The sequence below is a fragment of the Glandiceps talaboti genome, chromosome 17, assembly GCF_964340395.1.
Source record: "Glandiceps talaboti chromosome 17, keGlaTala1.1, whole genome shotgun sequence".
NCBI classification, from domain to species: domain Eukaryota; kingdom Metazoa; phylum Hemichordata; class Enteropneusta; family Spengelidae; genus Glandiceps; species Glandiceps talaboti.
In genome coordinates this window covers 1662887-1687710 of record NC_135565.1, presented here as the reverse complement: position 1 = coordinate 1687710, position 24824 = coordinate 1662887, and the positions used below count along the sequence as shown (strand labels likewise).

Sequence of the window (24824 nt, the reverse complement as noted above, 5' to 3'; positions counted from 1 at the left end):
GACAGTTTACATGTAAACACAGATAACTAGTGTTAGTTATCTGTGATGTATCGACATGAACATGTCTTGCCATTTCCAAAATGCAAATATTTGGCAAGTAAAAATAATTAAAATAATTACAACTTTAATTTGGCTTCAGACTTTGCATTATGTTTTGCGTATCTTTCCCCGTTTTACATGTAAATCCGAAAAGGTTCTCTCATCATGTCATCAGTGTCAGTGATCATACCGCGCGGGGCTGCTTTGAGTACGAGCGAAGTGAGGCATATTGAGGTATTTTGTTGAGAATTATAAATATTGCGAAATGTCAAGTACAAGGTTTAAATACAATGGAATGATGAAAAAAAATTGGCCGAGTCTGCTGACAGGCGCCAGTCACAAGACACTCCGTGAATTTAAATATTAGACGATGTTATGTCTACTACAAGTTGAATGTTGTTGACAATTTAAAGCTTATGGACAGTGTTTTTGGTAAATTTGTTAGAAAATTGAAATTCGAATTGCCTCAAAATTATTTTAGATCCCTAGTTTATTTCATTCATTATTAAAATTTTCCAGGGTTAAAGCTATAAGACACTGGAATTATTTATAGTCAACCTCAAAATCCTTTGTGTGTGTGTGCGTGCGCACATTTCCCAGTCATTATTTTTCTGAGATTTTGTGTAATTTTTATAACAGTAATTTTTTTAATAAAATGGTGACTATGGTATAAAAGTACAATATTTTACCAACTTTTATAGTGAGACATCATATGAAACCATGCACTAGCCACTTTATTACATCGCTACCAAAATAAACTATTCTGACCGATATGTCGCTTGTTATTTGTCAGGGGGGGGGGGGGATTGTTTTGTGGATGAATTGCAGAAAAAAAGTCACCGGCCCACCCCCGGCCGTAAAAAAACTGATCGCTCCCTTAGGCCTGTCGACCCGCAAAATAACGATACTGAGATGTAGCGGCATCTATGGAAAGCCACAACTGACTTAAGTGTGCAATTACAATTATTGTATGTGCAAATACTATGTTATTATGTGCATTGAATAGTTTATTATGTGCTTACCTTAAGTTATTATGTGCATACTGTATTATTCTATGTACAGTTACTATTATTGTATGTGCAAACACTATGTTATTATGTGCATTGAATAGTTTATTATGTACAGTTAATATTATTGTATGTGCAAACGCTATGTTATTATGCGCATTTAATAGTTTATTATGTACAGTTACTATTATTGTATGTGCAAACACTATGTTATTATGTGCATTGAATAGTTTATTATGTACAGTTACTATTATTGTATGTGCAAACACTGTTATTATGTGCATTTAATAGTTTATTATGTACAGTTACTATTATTGTATGTGCAAACACTATGTTATTATGTGCATTTAATAGTTTATTATGTACAGTTATTATTATTGTATGTGCAAACACTATGTTATTATGTGCATTTAATAGTTTATTATGTACAGTTACTATTATTGTATGTGCAAACACTATGTTATTATGTGCATTTAATAGTTTATTATGTAGTTACTATTATTGTATGTGTAAACACTATGTTATTATGTGCATTGAATAGTTTATTATGTACAGTTACTATTATTGTATGTGCAAACACTATGTTATTATGTGCATTTAATAGTTTATTATGTACAGTTACTATTATTGTATGTGTAAACACTATGTTATTATGTGCATTGAATAGTTTATTATGTACAGTTACTATTATTGTATGTGCAAACACTGTTATTATGTGCATTGAATAGTTTATTATGTACAGTTACTATTATTGTATGTGCTAACACTATGATATTATGTGCATTTAATAGTTTATTATGTACAGTTACTATTATTGTATGTGCAAACACTATGTTATTATGTGCATTGAATAGTTTATTATGTACAGTTACTATTATTGTATGTGCAAACACTGTTATTATGTGCATTTAATAGTTTATTATGTACAGTTACTATTATTGTATGTGCAAACACTATGTTATGTGCATTGAATAGTTTATTATGTACTAACCTTAAGTTATTATGTGCATACTGTATTATTCAATGTACAGTTACTATTATTGTATGTGCTAACGCTATGTTATAACGTTAACTCGATAGTATATTATGGACAGACTTTAGGACATTATGTGCATAGTCAACATAGTACTATCATTGTTCTGTATGGAGGATTTTGAGAAAAAAAAATTGTTTCCAGGTGAACCAGAAAATTTTTTTTTTGATCCTGTAATGGCTTGGAAAAAAAATTGTCATGACAGACAGAAGTGAAAAAAAAAATTGTCACAATGCACCAGAAATGAGCAAATTTGGAAACCTTATTCTCATGTATTCTTTGGCGGTGTGCTGCCATTGGCGCCGCAAATGTTTTTAATACAAGTATAAATTCCTGTTGTTTTCCAGCACTTATCATTAAAACATGCACTATATAGCTCTGCGTTCAACCCAAGTGCACACAAAGTTTTCCTTTCCTTTTCTGACCCAAGAAAACATATTTCAGGATTTTTGTTGCAATATCTCAATGACACAGTCAATATCTGAAGGGGACTATTCAGTGTGTGAACTTAAGGGAAAATGACTACTGGTCATAAGGACCGACATGTAGCAAATACTGCTGGTCCTTAAGGAAAACTGCTGGTCCATACTCAATGCAGTTCACGTTCATGACCTGTATCTACAACCCACCCCCACCCCCACCCCCCATTTACAGATTAAATGATTTTGAACTTTATTACTTTAATATGATACAACATATCGTTAGATATACTAAAGTAAAAGAGAGTACAAAGAATTGTTCACTATCTACTATTATTTCATAAAATTTCCACTCAGAGTCAAAAAATAACTTGGAAGTAAATTTTGGATTCACAACCAAGTAATTTTTGACTCTGTGAGTAGAGATTTTCATATGTACCAACTATGAACCCAGAGACTATGAATAGTCATTCTCGCATAATCTGTTCCTATAGACTATAGTGGTCTGAGACTGAATGTATTCATTCCACCATAGAAATACATATTCATAGATTGTCGATAATATGGGTGAATGAATCAATAAATCTACATTATCTGCAATCTCTAAGAGATCACAGTCATCTCCTTCCTCTCTGTACGATTCACTAAATTCTGAATCACATAATCCAAAGTCAGATTCATCGTCTGTGGCAACAGCTGATGTAGCTTTCCAACTCTTAGCGAACGTAGACCCACAAATTCACCATAGCAGAAAGTTTTGTCGCATAACTATCCCTCTTAAAAACTGTGTATTCCCTTTATTTCAATTTCAATTCCATCCACACAGTGACACGGAGCGGTTTCGTCTTCCTTCAGTCTTTACAAATATGTACTGAAGCCCCCCCCCCCCCCCCCCATGAAGCCCTACCCGTATACCCTACCCGTGGTGTGTATTGAGTATCGTCTCTGTCTGTCTGTTTGTGTATGAAATCGGACCATGATGAAGAGAACTATGGCTAAACATGTCTTACAGTCCGAGTTTTTTTTGACAAGGGAGCGTGATATCGTAACTGTACTGTAATGTGTCATCCACTGTGTACCCGTGTTTTGCATGATGCAGTAATGTTCCAGATACAACAATGACAGCAAAAAATGCAACATTTCTAAGTTTATACGTTGATTACAACATGACAGGACATACATTATCATAATATGCATCGAAAGCAATCAGACTACGCATTTTCTACTCTTTTTACAAAAAAAACCTATCGTACTGGAGATATTTTACGAAGTGTACCTGCCTTCTTTATTAGTTAAAACGCCATTTTCAGAGTAGTTTATATGTTTTCCATCAGTTTGTTTTGATCATGGCCACACACATGGGGAACTCTGATAAATTGATCGGGAAACCCGCTAACATTTACCGGCTTTAATACCACCCTTTAAAAAACAGTGTCTTTTTCGTCTTCTCCTTCGGAAGTTCATTACTGCCATGCCTTCTAAATATCGCCACATACTTTATAAATACAACGTGGAACTGTCTCAAACACGTTAAAAGTTTCATACACTTCGAACAGTAAACTTTACAACAATGATTAAATGATTACTATATCATGACGGAAAAAGACGCATGCGCTGAATGCGTGAAATTAGTCTGAATATCTAAGACGTTCCGATTAGTCTAGACACAAATAATTAGAGAAATTCAGCCAATCATGTGTTTGCTAACATAATTTCTTAAAGTAAATGCCGTATGCTACGTCATATGTAGACATGATATCAACATTGACAAGAACATGCTAGCTCGCTAGCTCTGTGTCACTTGACTTGAACGAGGTGTCGAGAGTAAAATAGGTAACACAAGATCAGATTCCTGTAGGTGAAATTGGATATGTCTTTGAATAAATGTTATTATTTACTCCAAATTTCAACTGGTCATAAGGACCGATAAGTTGTTGCAATTCTGAAAAACTGTCGGTCCGAACGGAAATCTGTTGGTCTCGGGCCGAAGGACCGGCGTTAATTTCGCACGCTGGGACTATTTGGTTTCTGTAAATTAAGACAATTTAAAAAACAAGACAGGAGTCAATAAACTAGTGTTAAAATCTAGTGTTTTTCTTTCAATATAAATCTCTTATAAATCTTTCTCAAGTTGACATTGAAAATTGAGGAACAACAAATATAACGAAATACAAAAAATAATATCTTCCCTGAGAACTTAGAGGAATTGACTGATTCAAAGAAAAGCAGGTTTAGTACTGATCAGAGTTGATTTTGGAACTGTTCTATAATCTAAAGTTGTAATTTAACGTAGACAGACGTCTTTCATACTAACTGCTAATTCTTCTACTTGCACAGAACAAGTTATTTAGAGGTACAGTTGTGAACCATTGTGACGTGGTATAGGTATGAACAATGCATTCAAACTTAATGACTAATTAAAAAAAAAAATTGCACTGCTACTCCATTTGAAAAAAAAAATTGATGCAGGACTGACAGTAGAAAAAAATTGTCACTCTGACTGGGAAAAACAATTGCTCCCATACCTACTTCCTCCATACCCCCCCCCCCCCCCGAAATCATATGGTTCTCCCCTTAGTTACGGTAGATCTCGATCTAGACGTCACTAGACGATCTAGTTGCCGCACGAGTTGGACCCCCTGCCTGCCAGCTCCCTGCTTTCTGCCCGGCCCGGCCCGCCCCACGGCTTCCCGGCACCGACTTCTTAAATCAAGTCGGTCACCCAATCTTCTGACATAAAAACTTAAATTTTCCTCAGTCATGTCGTGTTAGCCCATAAAATAATAGTAACTGTACATAATAAACTATTTAATGCACATAATAACATAGTGTTAGCACATACAATAATAGTAACTGTACATAATAAACTATTAAATGCACATAATAACATAGTGTTAGCACATACAATAATAGTAACTGTACATAATGAACTATTAAATGCACATAATAACATAGTGTTAGCACATACAATAATAGTAACTGTACATAATAAACTATTAAATGCACATAATAACATAGTGTTTGCACATACAATAATAGTAACTGTACATAATAAACTATTAAATGCACATAATAACATAGTGTTTGCACATATAATAATAGTAACTGTACATAATAAACTATTAAATGCACATAATAACATAGTGTTAGCACATACAATAATAGTAACTGTACATAATAAACTATTAAATGCACATAATAACATAGTGTTAGCACATACAATAATAGTAACTGTACATAATAAACTATTAAATGCACATAATAACATAGTGTTTGCACATATAATAATAGTAACTGTACATAATAAACTATTAAATGCACATAATAACATAGTGTTTGCACATATAATAATAGTAACTACATAATAAACTATTAAATGCACATAATATCATAGTGTTAGCACATATAATAATAGTAACTGTACATAGAATGATACAGTATGCACATAATAACTTAAGGTTAGTACATAATAAACTATTTAATGCACATAATATCATAGTGTTAGCACATACAATAATAGTAACTGTACATAATAAACTATTAAATGCACATAATAACATAGTGTTTGCACATACAATAATAGTAACTGTACATAATAAACTATTAAATGCACATAATATCATAATGTTAGCCCATAAAATAATAACTGTACATAATAAACTATTAAATGCACATAATAACATAGTGTTTGCACATATAATAATAACTGTACATAGAATAATACAGTATGCACATAATAACTTAAGGTAAGTACATAATAAACTATTTAATGCACATAATAACATAATGTTAGCACATACAATAATAGTAATGGTACATTGAATAATACAGTATGCACATAATAACATAGCGTTAGCCCATAAAATAATAACTGTACACAATAAACTATTTAATGCACATAATATCATAGTGTTAGCACATACAATAATAGTAACTGTACATAATAAACTATTTAATGCACATAATATCATAGTGTTAGCACATACAATAATAGTAACTGTACATCATAAACTATTAAATGCACATAATAACATAGTGTTTGCACATACAATAATAGTAACTGTACATAGAATAATACAGTATGCACATAATAACTTAAGGTAAGTACATAATAAACTATTAAATGCACATAATAACATAGTGTTTGCAAATACAATAATAGTAACTGTACATAGAATAATACAGTATGCACATAATAACGTAAGGTAAGTACATAATAAACTATTGAATGCACATAATAACATAGTGTTTGCACATACAATAATAGTAATTGCACACTTAAGTCAGTTGTGGCTTTCCATAGGCATCTGCTGAAATCTGTCAGATTGGACACTACTTTCTGGTCGAGTTAAAAGAATATAACTCTTTACCGGACTATGTTGTGCTATCAAAAGTAACATTACTCAGCACTCCCGCACTAGACTCTGATGGGATGTTATTATCTTAGGATACTCAATGCCTAGCTGAACTAAACTTAATCATCATGGTTCATTCGAAAATAAGGGTGAAAGAGACGAGTGTGAAGCCACCATCATATTCATATTCATATTCAGTTTCAAACGTTCACCTCTAGGCTCAATCTGAATATGATGATGGCTTCACACGTTCATCATCAGATTCGAAGTCTTCCGAATGGGCACGAACGCGAGTTCGTCAAATCACACAAATCCTTCATTGGCGGTTTGAAATCATGCGATTGTGATTACTTCTCACTTGAATTGCATGGATTTGCATGCTCCCTTTTTATTTTTGCCAGAGTATCCAATTTGCGCAGCGTGATACTTTTGTCGTGGACCATAATATGGAGCATGCAAATCCATGCAATTCAAGTGAAAGTAATCACAATCGCACGATTTCAACCTGCCAATGACGGTTTTACGTGATTTGACGAACTCGCGTTCGTACCCATTCGGAAGACTTCGAATCTGATGATGAACGTGTGAAGCCATCATCATATTCAGATTGAGCCTAGAGGTGAACGTTTGAAACTGAATATGAATATGAATATGATGGTGGCTTCACACTCGTGTGAAAGATAGTGAAAGAGAGAAAGCCTAAGCCAGGCAGATAGGTCACCAATGAGGGCGTTTTTTGACCCCGCGAAAACATTGAACTATGGCGGCGAGCAGTGCAACTGTCGATAGAGCCGACGAGGTTTTAGCTGACGAAGCTTTAGAAGAAGAGGTACGTAACTGGTTTATAGCGGTAAAAACAGAGTATGATTTGTCGAAATATCAGCTATTGTAAAGATTTTATTATTTGACATTGATTTGTGGTAGATTTCAACTGTTACAACAGCTAGCCATGACAACGTACAACCAAACAACTTCAGTTGTCACTTGCATATTAAATTCGTAACGCCAAATTGAACTAATATTTGCTGTCCCATTGTTTTTGGAATGAAATCCAATTAAATCCGCCAAGTAAGTAATTCCATCAAACCCAACATCACTTCACCCACACGAGACGGAGTACTGTAGCGGTTTCGCGCTCTCGGTCCTACGCTAGAACCGCTACAGTTGTACAGATCTATCGTGTGTACACGCTCCTATGATATGAAAAATGTGTTCAGGATACTGAACACATACGTCATGTATTCAAACTTTTTGAGAAAATCCCTCACCTCATTGAAAGTCGAGCATATCCTATGTCGTTGTGTATAACTGCGTTGTTCTCGATCGGATTAATGCTTCCGCAATGGTGTTTTTAAGTGCAAATCGTACTATATTCTTGACGTTATAAACTTACAGCACATTTTCAAATTCGGCGGACATGTTGACTAATACTGCACATGCTCCATGACCATGCGTGATGTACTAGAACGACATACTGAACGACGTCGTAGCCAGTGTGGCTGCTGAAAAGGACTCCAATGTAACGGTTTGGAGTATTCATTGCTGTCTTGAACAGAAAATGAACAGATTAGAATACTTAGGTAGTGAATTTCGCAATTTCAACAATAACTTAAACTAAGGACATTGACTATTTTTAGCTCCGCTGTCAGCGAAAGCTGAAAGCGTAGCTTTAGGTATAGGTGGGTATTGAGGTATAGAGAGTAGAGTGAATCATAGGTGTCCATCAAACTTTTATATTTTTACTATCTACTCCGGAAGTGACAGTCGGAATTCTTCGATATTTGGTGTGCATGTTCCCTGGGGGGAGGCTATGCAGATTTGTTCATGCCAAGTTGATCTGTGCCATTTTCAATTTTTTATGATTTTTTTTCATAAAATGTCATTTTCATCAACTCCTTGAAAACCTCTTATTAGATTGCTTTGATATCTGGCGTGTTGATGCGCAGGGGGTAGCTTACTCAGATTTGTTAATTTCAAGTCAGCACATCCTCATTTTTATTTTTTATGATTTTTTTTTTGTAATTTGAAAAAAAAATGAATATGTTAATGAGCATAATGACCGACGCCATATTGGAAATCAGTCGACGAGACTTTAAGTAAACTGCCACTTTTCAAAAGACACTATTGACGTCAAACAAGCAATGTAATATGTGCTATAGTCATAATTCTACGCATTGGGCGCCCAAATGACAAGCGTTTGTTCGAAACAGGGTTGTAAACTTCAAATCAGTCCGCAACATCCTCATTTGCATACTCTATCCTGATTCGACCAGAAGCTGAAGGTGACCTCATTTGACCGAGCGATTTTCCACAGCAAGTATCTTGAGTATCAACACAGGACGTTCTTGGTACTCACTAAAATCACACTTCAGACCCACTATAAAAGTGTGATGTTTTCATGTAACTTGTGGTTAATTCTATATTGTCGTGCAATTTGGAATGACAGTGAACCAGAATTCAGACAACTTGCGTAAGGAAGGGCATGCCAGACATGCGGTTGAAGTTATGGCCGACAGTTCACATGTAAAGTTAAACGACATGAACGTGTCTTGCCTTTCCAAAATGCAAATATTTGGCAAGTAAAAATAATTAAAATAATTACAACTTTAATTTGGCTTCAGACTTTGCATTATGTTTTGCGTATCTTTCCCCGTTTTACATGTAAATCCGAAAAGGTTCTCTCTCATCATGTCATCAGTGTCAGTGATCATACCGCGCGGGGCTGCTTTGAGTACGAGCGAAGTGAGGCATGTTGAGGTATTTTGTTGAGAATTATAAATATTGCGAAATGTCAAGTACAAGGTTTAAATACAATGGAATGATGAAAAAAATGGCAGAGTCTGCTGACAGGCGCCGGTCACAAGAAACACTGTGAATTAAAATATCAGACGATGTATGTATTAATCGCCGACAATCCACCCGTATGCACGAGGGACTAACCCGGAAGCAAGTCGTTGTCAGCCATACGTTACAGTGGTAACATCGTCCGAGAAATCGCTGCGTTCAGAGTGTCATTATTCACAGAATTGTTGTTTTCGAGTGAAAACCCGTCTTGAATTGTATAACTCTAACAAATGAAGACATGTCAAGTTATATTTTGAAAGTTGTATCGCTAGTTTGAGACGATTTTCTCACGTACTATAGTACTATCGAGGCTTACTTGGAAGTAGTAGGACCTTACTCCAGTTCATCGGGAAGTTTAGCCAGTCCGATAATTCTTTCTGGTTTAGTTTACAACACTTTTGATCAATCACGCAGATTTTGTTGTTGTGATGAAAAGAAATAAAAAAAAAGATCATTTCAACCATTTCGTTGTGTTTTCTTTGTGAAAGGTAACCGAACATGAACGAGTGTTACCACTGTAACGTATGGCTGAGAATGACTCTCTTCCGGGTACTTGAGATTGTCGCCGTACGGAAACTAAGATGGCGATTAATACATTTCTTCCCTATATATATCTACCACAACTAGTACAAGTTGAATGTTGTTGACTTTGTAAATTTGTTAGAAAATTGAAATTCAAATTGCCTCAAAATTATTTTAGATCCCTAGTTTATTTCATTCATCATTAAAATTTTCCAGGGTTATAGCTGTAAGACACTGGAATTATTTATAGCCAACCTCAAAATCCTCTTTTTTTCTTTTTCTTGTGTGCATTTCCCAGTCATTTTTTTCTGAGATTTTGTGCAATTTTTCATAACAGTAGATTTTTGTTATAAAATGGTGACTATGGTATAAAAGTACAATACATTACCAACTTCTGTGTAAAATGTGTTTTATAGTGAGACATCATATGAAACCACTAACCACTTTATTGCATCGCTAAAACAAAACTGCATAGTGAAGACCTGAACCACTTCTACATGTCACCAAAATAAAAAATTAAATTAAAAAAAAAACCAGCGGAGCTATTCTGACCGATAGGTCGCTTGTTATGAGAAAACCATGGAAATAATTGCCGGAGAGATTTTAATGTCCTTGTTCGATAATAATAATTATTGGGGTAATAATTGTAACTTTGTTTTTCTTTGCAAATGCCATAAATTCATAAGAAATAAAATGTAAAACGAAAAATGTTGAGTCACACAAAATAAAATATAAAGATTAAGAAAGTATAAAAAAGTATTGCTACAATTATTGTAGCTACAACCATGCAGGATATTCTCGTTAAGGCCAGGATCAGAATTTATGAGAGGGGGGGGGGGTTATATTAGTCAAAATTTTTTTGAAGCCCCATCTTCACACTGTCAAAAAATTTCATGCCCCCCCCCCCCAAAAAAAAAAAAAATCACAAGAATTTTCATAGCCCACTCCCAGTCACACATACTTTTGTGTAATTACATAGTACCACCCCCACCCCAACTCCACTTCAGAGATGGAAATCACATTGGGCTGTAACCTATACTTGGAGATACTTTATCAGCAGGGTTTTATCTTTCAATCTTGATTCTGGGCAGAAAAAGTATTCCCCATGATAGCTAGTGGGAAGGGTAAGTACTTTTTTTGTATAAATAAGGACATGTAGGAGGCCATTTAATGGCATTAATTTTCAAACCATAGACATTATCAAAAGCCAGAGTACTTGAAAATTGTTTTCAATACCCCAACTTTACTCATTATTATACAACTGTATGACTATATTACACACACTTATACTAGGGATATTTTGGCAGACACGCACATTTGTTTGGCTATTGACTGCCTCATAATTAAATGTATGGTAGGTAATGAAGTACACAATCTTGCAAACTACAAGGTAAACGACTGCTCCTGAGGTTTGAATGTTAAAAAAGGACACAGAGAAAGAGAGAGAGAGAGACAAACACACACACACACATACAGAGACAGACACTGTGACAGACAGAGGAAGGCATACAGAAATACACTTGCATGGCTGTCACCCAACTCATCCCTGAATCTAGGTTTTAGAAGGTATTTTGGTGAAGCTGTGAGAATTTTTTTAATTTACTCGGTTAATAACTGCTCCTCAGGTTTAATTTGGTTCAAAGGATGAGCAAAATATTTCAGGGCTCCCCCTTCAGACCAGAATTTTCGCAGCTAGCCTCCTTGAATTCTCAATTTTTTCCATGGCCCCAAAAATATCAGCATACTGAAAACAGGCACAGAGTGTCAGCATACTGAAAAAACAGGCACGGAATGGAATGTCAGCATACTGAAAACAGGCACAGAATGTCAGCATACTGAAAACAGGCACGGAATGGAATGTCAGCATACTGAAAACAGGCACAGAGTGTCAGCATACTGAAAACAGGCACAGAATGTCAGCATACTGAAAACAGGCACAGAATGGAATGTCAGCATACTGAAAACAGGCACAGAATGGAATGTCAGCATACTGAAAACAGGCACAGCATGTCAGCATACTGAAAACAGGCACAGAATGTCAGCATACTGAAAACAGGCACAGAATGTCAGCATACTGAAAACAGGCACAGCATGGAATGTCAGCATACTGAAAACAGGCACAGAATGTCAGCATACTGAAAACAGGCACAGAATGTCAGCATACTGAAAACAGGCACAGAATGGAATGTCAGCATACTGAAAACAGGCACAGAATGGAATGTCAGCATACTGAAAACAGGCACAGAGTGTCAGCATACTGAAAACAGGCACAGAATGTCAGCATACTGAAAACAGGCACAGAATGGAATGTCAGCATACTGAAAACAGGCACAGAGTGTCAGCATACTGAAAACAGGCACAGAATGGAATGTCAGCATACTGAAAACAGGCACAAAATGTCAGCATACTGAAAACAGGCACAGAATGGAATGTCAGCATACTGAAAACAGGCACAGAGTGTCAGCATACTGAAAACAGGCACAGAATGTCAGCATACTGAAAACAGGCACAGAATGGAATGTCAGCATACTGAAAACAGGCACAGAGTGTCAGCATACTGAAAACAGGCACAGAATGGAATGTCAGCATACTGAAAACAGGCACAGAATGTCAGCATACTGAAAACAGGCACGGAATGGAATGTCAGCATACTGAAAACAGGCACAGAGTGTCAGCATACTGAAAACAGGCACAGAGTGTCAGCATACTGAAAACAGGCACAGAATGGAATGTCAGCATACTGAAAACAGGCACAGAATGGAATGTCAGCATACTGAAAACAGGCACAGAATGGAATGTCAGCATACTGAAAACAGGCACAGAACGTCAGCATACTGAAAACAGGCACAGAATGGAATGTCAGCATACTGAAAACAGGCACAGAATGGAATGTCAGCATACTGAAAACAGGCACAGAATGTCAGCATACTGAAAACAGGCACAGAATGTCAGCATACTGAAAACAGGCACAAAATGTCAGCATACTGAAAACAGGCACAGAATGTCAGCATACTGAAAACAGGCACAGAATGGAATGTCAGCATACTGAAAACAGGCACAGAATGTCAGCATACTGAAAACAGGCACAAAGTGTCAGCATACTGAAAACAGGCACAGAATGTCAGCATACTGAAAACAGGCACAGAATGGAATGTCAGCATACTGAAAACAGGCACAGAATGTCAGCATACTGAAAACAGGCACAGAATGTCAGCATACTGAAAACAGGCACAGAATGTCAGCATACTGAAAACAGGCACAGAATGGAATGTCAGCATACTGAAAACAGGCACAGAATGTCAGCATACTGAAAACAGGCACAGAATGTCAGCATACTGAAAACAGGCACAGAATGTCAGCATACTGAAAACAGGCACAGAATGGAATGTCAGCATACTGAAAACAGGCACATAATGTCAGCATACTGAAAACAGGCACAGAATGTCAGCATACTGAAAACAGGCACAGAATGTCAGCATACTGAAAACAGGCACAGAATGGAATGTCAGCATACTGAAAACAGGCACAAAATGTCAGCATACTGAAAACAGGCACAGAATGTCAGCATACTGAAAACAGGCATAGAATGGAATGTCAGCATACTGAAAACAGGCACAGAATGTCAGCATACTGAAAACAGGCACAGAATGTCAGCATACTGAAAACAGGCACAGAATGGAATGTCAGCATACTGAAAACAGGCACAAAATGTCAGCATACTGAAAACAGGCACAGAATGTCAGCATACTGCCCATTTCAAATGCTGCATGCCTTGCCAATTTTGATGACATTGGGGTACAGTACATGTACCTCTTTAACACTTCTTGGGTCTTGAAGGCTCTGTAATTAATGTTGTAGTTTGGACATGTCCGATTTTTTGGCAGGTTTTAGCCGAAAAATCCACCCAACTTTGTGATTCTGATCTGAATCGTTCCCGTCTATTTGCGTTTACTTCACAGGAATTGTAGCGTTTGCTTCTTGTTAAACATTGGGATGAAAAAAAAGCACAAAAACAGAAGAAAAACCCCTCAAAATCACAGCGAACACTACAATTATTTGAGATAGCCAACACTGTGAATTTGAGTCGTCAGATGATATAAACACTATTACTGTCTGGATCTGTGGTAAACCTGTTATTATTGTTATTACAAAAGGCTATCACAGCAACTATATTTAAAAAAAGTATATAAATGTAAGTAGTAGTTGGACAAAACAAAACTAGGACTTGATAATAGGCCCAGGATGCATTGCGTGAGAGGACAAAACAGAACTAGGACTCCATAATAGGCCCAGGATGCATTGCGTGAGAGGACAAAACAGAACTAGGACTCCATAATAGGCCCAGGATGCATTGCGTGAGAGGACAAAACAAAACTAGGACTCCATAATAGGCCCAGGATGCATTGCGTGAGAGGACAAAACAGAACTAGGACTCCATAATAGGCCCAGGATGCATTGCGTGAGAGGACATTGCTTACATGTATATGTATGTTGTTACATTTAATCTTGTTTTGTCTTTATTACGTTTGAAATAACATTTTTATCAGGAAATGATGGAAAGACATGTTGATTATGAGTTAGTTCATAGAACAACAACACCATCAATCACAGGGAATTTTTCGGTGAACCCAGAGCAGTCATGTGACAACCATCCCCTAAAATAAACTCACAGACATTTAGGTAAACATTTACTTAACATAAGTACATGTACATGACAAAAACAGATATTTTTTTTAAAAATCTCATATGTAACATAAATATATCCCCTTAGTCAGTGTTGCAGCCAGAGGGGGTTTTTGGGTCATTTGACACACATTTTTTTGACGTGACCCACAATTTTGGAAGTGATAGGTCATAGACGACCCACACTAAAATTGTATGCAAATATGTACATTTGTATAGTAACAGCCAAATGATTGTGTATATGTGTATAGATAACAACAGGGTTGGATAAGCATAATCATTCAGCAAATATCTAGCATGGTGTGGGTAAATATTTTGAAAAAACTATAAAAAGTGTGCTACAAACGCTATTGGTGCTTTTTTGTAATGTTCCCCCCCCCCCCCCCCCCCCCCCCAAAAAAAAAGTATGATGACCTAGAAAAATGAAAGTCTCGGGACACAATGTCCCACTCTTTCAAAAGGCTGGCTGCAACACTGCCCTTAGTATAGTACATGTACATGTAGTGTGTGCAAACTCCTCAGCACTACACAATACTTGGCATTGTATACGCAGCTGATAACAGGTCTATTATTGATGGCAAGCTGATACATGTACATGATTGCTACATGTACCTCTATACACATCTATGAAGTGACTACTTTTAAACTACATGTACAGTCTATACACGTCTATGAAGTGACTACTTTTAAACTACATGTACAGTCTATACACGTCTATGAAGTGACTACTTTTAAACTACATGTACAGTCTATACACGTCTATGAAGTGACTACTTTTATTTAAACTACATGTACAGTCTATACACGTCTATGAAGTGACTACTTTTAAACTACATGTACAGTCTATACACGTCTATGAAGTGACTACTTTTAAACTACATGTACAGTCTACACGTCTATGAAGTGACTACTTTTAAAGTACATGTACAGTCTATACACATCTATGAAGTGACTACTTTTAAACTACATGTACAGTCTATACACGTCTATGAAGTGACTACTTTTAAACTACATGTACAGTCTATACACGTCTATGAAGTGACTACTTTTAAACTACATGTACAGTCTATACACGTCTATGAAGTGACTACTTTTAAAGTACATGTACAGTCTATACACATCTATGAAGTGACTACTTTTAAACTACATGTACAGTCTATACACATCTATGAAGTGACTACTTTTAAACTACATGTACAGTCTATACACGTCTATGAAGTGACTACTTTTAAACTACATGTACAGTCTATACACGTCTATGAAGTGACTACTTTTAAACTACATGTACAGTCTTTTCATGTCTATGAAGTGACTACTTTTAAAGTACATGTACAGTCTATACACGTCTATGAAGTGACTACTTTTAAACTACATGTACAGTCTATACACGTCTATGAAGTGACTACTTTTAAACTACATGTACAGTCTATACACGTCTATGAAGTGACTACTTTTAAACTACATGTACAGTCTATACACGTCTATGAAGTGACTACTTTTAAACTACATGTACAGTCTATACACGTCTATGAAGTGACTACTTTTAAACTACATGTACAGTCTATACACGTCTATGAAGTGACTACTTTTAAACTACATGTACAGTCTATACACGTCTATGAAGTGACTACTTTTAAACTACACATACAGTCTATACACGTCTATGAAGTGACTACTTTTAAACTACATGTACAGTCTATACACGTCTATGAAGTGACTACTTTTAAACTACATGTACAGTCTTTTCACGTCTATGAAGTGACTACTTTTAAACTACATGTAGTCTATACACGTCTATGAAGTGACTACTTTTAAACTACATGTACAGTCTATACACGTCTATGAAGTGACTACTTTTAAACTACATGTACAGTCTATACACGTCTATGAAGTGACTACTTTTAAACTACACATACAGTCTATACACGTCTATGAAGTGACTACTTTTAAACTACATGTACAGTCTATACACGTCTATGAAGTGACTACTTTTAAACTACATGTACAGTCTATACACGTCTATGAAGTGACTACTTTTAAACTACATGTACAGTCTATACACGTCTATGAAGTGACTACTTTTAAAGTACATGTACAGTCTATACACGTCTATGAAGTGACTACTTTTAAACTACATGTACAGTCTATACACATCTTTGAAGTGACTACTTTTAAACTACATGTACACTATGAAGTGACTACTTTTAAACTACATGTACAGTCTATACACATCTATGAAGTGACTACTTTTAAAGTACATGTACAGTCTATACACGTCTATGAAGTGACTACTTTTAAAGTACATGTACAGTCTATACACGTCTATGAAGTGACTACTTTTAAAGTACATGTACAGTCTATACACGTCTATGAAGTGACTACTTTTAAACTACATGTACAGTCTATACACGTCTATGAAGTGACTACTTTTAAACTACATGTACAGTCTATACACGTCTATGAAGTGACTACTTTTAAACTACATGTACAGTCTATACACGTCTATGAAGTGACTACTTTTAAACTACATGTACAGTCTATACACGTCTATGAAGTGACTATACTTGTAAACTTTTATACTATCTTAATGGAGTTATTTTATGAAGCTAATTTTTCACCAGTTTCAAAGCATTTTATGTTTTCCGTCATTTTGCTTTGATCATGGCCACACCTGTAGAGAACAGGGATTCCTGAAAACATTTACTGGCTCACCAACCCTAAAAAACACTGCCTAACTACAGGGCTTACTGGCCCTAAAAGACACTGCCTAACTACAGGGCTTACTGGCCCTAAAAACACTGCCTAATCAAGGGGCTTACTGGCCCTAAAAACACTGCCTAACTACAGGGCTTACTGACCCTAAAATCACACTGCTTTAGGACAGGGCTTACTGACTCTAACAAACACTACCTAACTACAGGGCTTACTGGTCCTAAAAAACTCTGCTCAACCACATTTATGATACAGATAAAACTTTCTATTCACATAGAGACTTCTAGACGAGCTTGAAAATGAGGAAGTACCTGGATATATTCGGGAAAAAAGACTGGCAGAAATGAAACAACAAGTTGAAGATTTCCGTTTGTTCAAAGATAAGGACTATGGATGTTACACGTAAGTCAATCATTGTACATTGTAAGTCATTACTTTACCTGAAAGTGTGTATTAAAATTAATATCATTACTTTAGGTGATTGTGTGAAATATCATTACTTTAGGTGATTGTGTAAAATATCATTACTTTAGGTGATTGTGTAAAATATCATTACTTTAGGTGATTGTGTAAAATATCATTACTTTAGGTGATTGTGTAAAATATCATTACTTTAGGTGATTGTGTAAAATATCATTACTTTAGGTGATTATGTAAAATATCATTACTTTAGGTGATTGTGTGAAATATCAAGACTTTAGGTGATTGTGTAAAATATCATTACTTTAGGTGATTGTGTAAAATATCATTACTTAAGGTGATTGTGTGAAATATCATGACTTTAGGTGATTGTGTAAAATATCATTACTTTAGGTGATTGTGTAAAATATCATTACTTTAGGTGATTGTGTAAAATATCATTACTTTAGGTGATTGTGTAAAATATCATTACTTTAGGTGATTGTGTGAAATATCATTACTTTAGGTGATTGTGTAAAATATCATTACTTTAGGTGATTGTGTAAAATATCATTACTTTAGGTGATTGTGTAAAATATCATTACTTTAGGTGATTATGTAAAATATTACTTTAGGTGATTATGTAAAATATCATTACTTTAGGTGATTGTGTAAAATATCATTACTTTAGGTGATTGTGTAAAATATCATTACTTTAGGTGATTGTGTAAAATATCATTACTTTAGGTGATTGTGTAAAATATCATTACTTAAGGTGATTGTGTGAAATATCATGACTTTAGGTGATTATGTAAAATATCATTACTTTAGGTGATTGTGTAAAATATCATTACTTTAGGTGATTGTGTAAAATATCATTACTTTAGGTGATTGTGTAAAATATCATTACTTTAGGTGATTGTGTAAAATATCATTACTTTAGGTGATTGTGTAAAATATCATTACTTTAGGTGATTGTGTAAAATATCATTACTTTAGGTGATTATGTAAAATATTACTTTAGGTGATTGTGTAAAATATCATTACTTTAGGTGATTGTGTAAAATATCATTACTTTAGGTGATTATGTAAAATATCATTACTTTAGGTGATTATGTAAAATATCATGACTTTAGGTGATTATGTAAAATATCATTACTTTAGGTGATTGTGTAAAATATCATTACTTTAACAGATTATGTAAAATATCATTACTTTAGGTGATTGTGTGAAATATTACTTTAGGTGATTGTGTGAAATATTATTACTTTAGGTGATTATGTAAAATATCATTACTTTAGGTGATTATGTAAAATATCATTACTTAAGGTGATTGTGTAAAATATCATTACTTTAGGTGATTGTGTAAAATATCAAGACTTTAGGTGATTATGTAAAATATCATTACTTTAGCAAATTGTGTGAAATATCATTACTTTAGGTGATTGTGTAAAATATCATTACTTTAGGTGATTGTGTAAAATATCATTACTTTAGGTGATTATGTAAAATATCATTACTTTAGGTGATTGTGTAAAATATCATTACTTTAGGTGATTGTGTAAAATATCATTACTTTAGGTGATTGTGTAAAATATCATTACTTTAGGTGATTATGTAAAATATCATGACTTTAGGTGATTGTGTAAAATATCATGACTTTAGGTGATTGTGTAAAATATCATGACTTTAGGTGATTATGTAAAATATCATTACCTTAGGTGATTATGTAAAATATCATGACTTTAGGTGATTGTGTAAAATATCATGACTTTAGGTGATTATGTAAAATATCATGACTTTAGGTGATTGTGTAAAATATCATGACTTTAGGTGATTATGTAAAATATCATGACTTTAGGTGATTATGTAAAATATCATTACTTTAGTTAGGTGATTGTGTAAAATATCATTACTTTAGCAAATTGTGTGAAATATCATTACTTTAGCAAATTGTGTGAAATATCATTACTTTAGGTGATTGTGTGAAATATCATTACTTTAGGTGATTATGTAAAATATCATTACTTTAGTTAGGTGATTGTGTAAAATATCATTACTTTAGCAAATTGTGTGAAATATCATTACTTTAGCAAATTGTGTGAAATATCATTACTTTAGGTGATTGTGTGAAATATCATTACTTTAGGTGATTATGTAAAATATCATTACTTTAGTTAGGTGATTGTGTAAAATATCATTACTTTAGCAAATTGTGTGAAATATCATTACTTTAGCAAATTGTGTGAAATATCATTACTTTAGGTGATTGTGTGAAATATCATGACTTTAGGTGATTATGTAAAATATCATTAATTTAGGTGATTATGTGAAATATCATTACTTTAGGTGATTATGTGAAATATCAAGACTTTACCCAGTTGTTATTTACTTATGTAATACTGTTTTATAAGTCTCATGTCTTTAACTCTTATGTATAATTGTTATTTTCACAGAGATCTAGAGAAGGAAAAAGACTTTTTAGAACTAACAACGAGTGAGAAGAAAGTGATTGTGCATTTTTATCATCCTGATTTCAGAAGATGTGGAATTATTGATGAACATCTTTCTGTAAGTTGGGTTTAATTATCAGAGCCAAAGACAAAGTATCCATATTATGGATATTGATGAAATTACATGTACATTTGTATGTAAATGTAGATATCTCCGTTTAGTGTAAAACATTACATGTATAGACTTTTCAGGTGTGAGCTGGGCATACAACAAGGCAGTATTCTGCCCCCCCCCCCCCCTCCCCCCACTCCACCCCCACACCACCTTTTTGCACAACTGAACCAATTGAAGTTCAGTAGGGCTTTAGGGATTGAGAAATGTCTTAGAATGTGCAGCTGTGTGTGTGTGTGTGTGTGTGTGTGTGTGTGTGTGTGTGTGTGTGTGTGTGTGTGTGTGTGTGTGTGTGTGTGTGTGTATGTGATCCACATAAAGTCAAATGCCAATAGCCGATTGCCTTGGTATTTGGTAGGGAGGATGTGTAAATGAGAATTGTTCAAGTGAAAGTGATCACACCTTGGTGTGTGATTTGGGTTGAAAAATGTGATTCTTGGTGTGAGAGAATGCTTTCAGTCTTAGCCTAGATTATTGTTTTATTGATGTCATGAAATAATTAAAACCTCTTTTATTGGCCACTTTGCATCCATTCATCAATGGCACCAAAAGTAACCTTTGTTTAAGGTTGCTTGGAAACACTGTTTTTAGCACAGTTGAACTAAAAAATGAGGTTCATTCATGCTGTAGACATGCTTTATTACCTTGGGTCTACTGGTTGGGAAATTGTCCAAATCAAAATGATCTTACCACAGTGTGTGATTTGGGTCAAAAAATGTGTCAAAAAACTTAAACTCCATAACTACTGGGCAGATCGGTCTGAAATTTGGTGGGAACGTTCTTAGGGGTGTTTACATTAAGAAGTGATCATGACATGATGATGCCGTCAGTGATATGCAAATTAGGTATAAGATTTGCATTTTTGGTCAAAAAACTTGGTGGGGATGTTTCTGGAGTTACATGTATTATTCTGCCCTAGCAACGATGACCACAACTAAATGGTGGTTTGTATTGCAAAGATGAAAATTGGGAAAGATAGGCAAGTTAATAAAGATTCCAAAAATATATGCACATATCCATAGCAACAAGACTATGCCCATAGCAACAAATACAGATGTGCTACATGCCATTGGTGATATTTTTGCACTTTAATTTCAAGTGTAATTTTGAAAGTTTGAATTCAGTTGAGTCATTCAATGTATCTATTCTTTTGTTACAGAAATTAGCATCAAAGCACTTTACAACAAAGTTTGCAAAAGTCAGTGTTGACATTGCAAAATTCTTTGTTCAGAAACTGAAGATTAAAATGTTGCCAGCAGTGCTGTGTTTCATTGATGGTATAAATAAAGATATGTAAGTATTTCTATATTTTCTACTATTCAGGTATCAAAAATTATAGATTTTGACGAAAAAAACAGTTTTTTTAGCACAACTGAACTGATAAGGTTCAGTAGTGCTATAGGCATGGCAAAGTGTTTGTCTGTCTGTCTGTGTGTGTGTGTGTGTGTGTGTGTGTGTGTGTGTGTAGGTAAACAACTTAAAGTCAAAAACCACTGGACTGATTGTCTCATGGTGTCGTGTAGAGCAAGATCTCGTGCATGGCTTGTAGCAACTTTTGTAGTGACCATGATGTGACCCGTTGTTTAGTGACCACAATGTGACCCCATTGTTTAGTGACCACGATGTGAACCCCGTCGTTTAGTGACCACAATGTGACCCCCGTCGTTTAGTGACCACGATGTGACCCCTGTCGCTTAGTGACCACGATGTGACCCCCCGTCGTTTAGTGACCACGATGTGACCCCCGTCATTTACCCTTATTCATTCGTCACAGTGCTAAAATAACTGTTGAATATAAATTACAGTGAACTATGTCAACATACGTCACAACACTGTAGTAACTGTGGAATATAAATTACATCAAACTATGTCAACATACGTCACAACACCGAAATAACTGTTGAATATAAATTACATCAAACTATGTCAACATACGTCACAACACTGAAATAACTGTTGAATATAAATTACATCGAACTATGTCAACGTACGTCACAACACCGAAATAACTGTTGAATATAAATTACATCGAACTATGTCAACGTACGTCACAACACCGATATAACTGTTGAATATAAATTACATCAAACTATGTCAACATACGTCACAACACCGAAATAACTGTTGAATATAAATTACATCGAACTATGTCAACATACGTCACAACACTGTAATAACTGTTGAATATAAATTACATCAAACTATGTCAACATACGTCACAACACTGTAATAACTGTTGAATATAAATTACATCAAACTGTGTCAACATACGTCACAACACCGAAGTAACTGTTGAATATAAATTACATCGAACTATGTCAACATACATCACAACGCCGAAATAACTGTTGAATATAAATTACATCAAACTATGTCAACATACGTCACAACGCCGAAATAACTGTTGAATATAAATTACATCGAACTATGTCAACATACATCACAACACCGAAATAACTGTTAAATATAAATTACAGTGAAACTATGTCGACATACGTCACAACACCGAAATAACTGTTGAATATAAATTACATCAAACTATGTCAACATATGTCACAACACTGAAATAACTGTTAAATATAAATTACATCAAACTATGTCAACATACGTCACAACACTGTAATAACTGTTGAATATAAATTACATCAAACTATGTCAACATACGTCACAACACTGTAATAACTTCAATATAAATTACATCAAACTATGTCAACATACGTCACAACGCCGAAATAACTTGAATATAAATTACATCAAACTATGTCAACATACATCACAACGCCGAAATAACTGTTGAATATAAATTACATCAAACTATGTCAACATACGTCACAACACTGAAATAACTGTTGAATATAAATTACAGCAAACTATGTCAACATACGTCACAACGCCGAAATAACTGTTGAATATAAATTACATCGAACTATGTCAACATATGTCACAACACTGAAATAACTGTTGAATATAAATTACATCAAACTATGTCAACATACGTCACAACACCAAAATAACTGTTGAATATAAATTACATCGAACTATGTCAACATATGTCACAACACCGAAATAACTGTTGAATATAAATTACATCGAACTATGTCAACATACGTCACAATGCCGAAGTAACTGTTGAATATAAATTACATCGAACTATGTCAACATATGTCACAACACTGAAATAACTGTTGAATATAAATTACATCAAACTATGTCAACATACATCACAACACTGTAATAACTGTTGAATATAAATTACATCAAACTATGTCAACATATGTCAACGCCGAAATAACTGTTGAATATAAATTACATCGAACTATGTCAACATACGTCACAACACTGAAATAACTGTTGAATATAAATTACATCAAACTATGTCAACATACGTCACAACACCGAAATAACTGTTAAATGTAAATTACATCAAACTATGTCAACATACATCACAACACAGAAATAACTGTTGAATATAAATTACAGTGAACTATGTCAACATATGTCACAACACCGATATAACTGTTGAATATAAATTACATCAAACTATGTCAACATACGTCACAACGCCGAAATAACTGTTGAATATAAATTACATCAAACTATGTCAACATACGTCACAACACTGTAATAACTGTTGAATATGAATTACATCAAACTATGTCAACATACGTCACAACACTGAAATAACTGTTGAATATAAATTACATCAAACTATGTCAACATACATCACAACACCGATATAACTGTTGAATATAAATTACATCAAACTATGTCAACATACGTCACAACACTGAAATAACTGTTGAATATAAATTACATCAAACTATGTCAACATACGTCACAACACTGTAATAACTGTTGAATATAAATTACATTGAACTATGTCAACATACGTCACAACACCGAAATAACTGTTGAATATAAATTACATCAAACTATGTCAACATACGTCACAACACCGAAATAACTGTTGAATATAAATTACATCAAACTATGTCAACATACGTCACAACGCTGAAATAACTGTTGAATATAAATTACATCAAACTATGTCAACATACGTCACAACACTGAAATAACTGTTGAATATAAATTACACATGTCAACATAAATAACTGTTGATTATAAATTACATCAAACTATGTCAACATACATCACAACACTGAAATAACTGTTGAATATAAATTAC

The 24824-nt window shown here is 34.5% G+C and overlaps 1 protein-coding gene across 1 annotated transcript in view; it reads left to right on the top strand.

Annotated features, from left to right (window-relative positions):
* The first annotated feature begins 7600 nt into the window (after positions 1 to 7600).
* LOC144448515 (uncharacterized) overlaps positions 7601 to 24824 on the top strand; it is a 35112-nt gene continuing 17888 nt past the window's right edge. The window contains exons 1-4 of the mRNA XM_078138782.1: positions 7601 to 7682; positions 17892 to 18016; positions 20470 to 20584; positions 21798 to 21931. Coding sequence (XP_077994908.1) covers positions 7614 to 7682; positions 17892 to 18016; positions 20470 to 20584; positions 21798 to 21931 — 443 coding nt within the window. The 5' untranslated portion in view covers positions 7601 to 7613. The remainder of the gene's footprint in view (positions 7683 to 17891; positions 18017 to 20469; positions 20585 to 21797; positions 21932 to 24824) is intronic.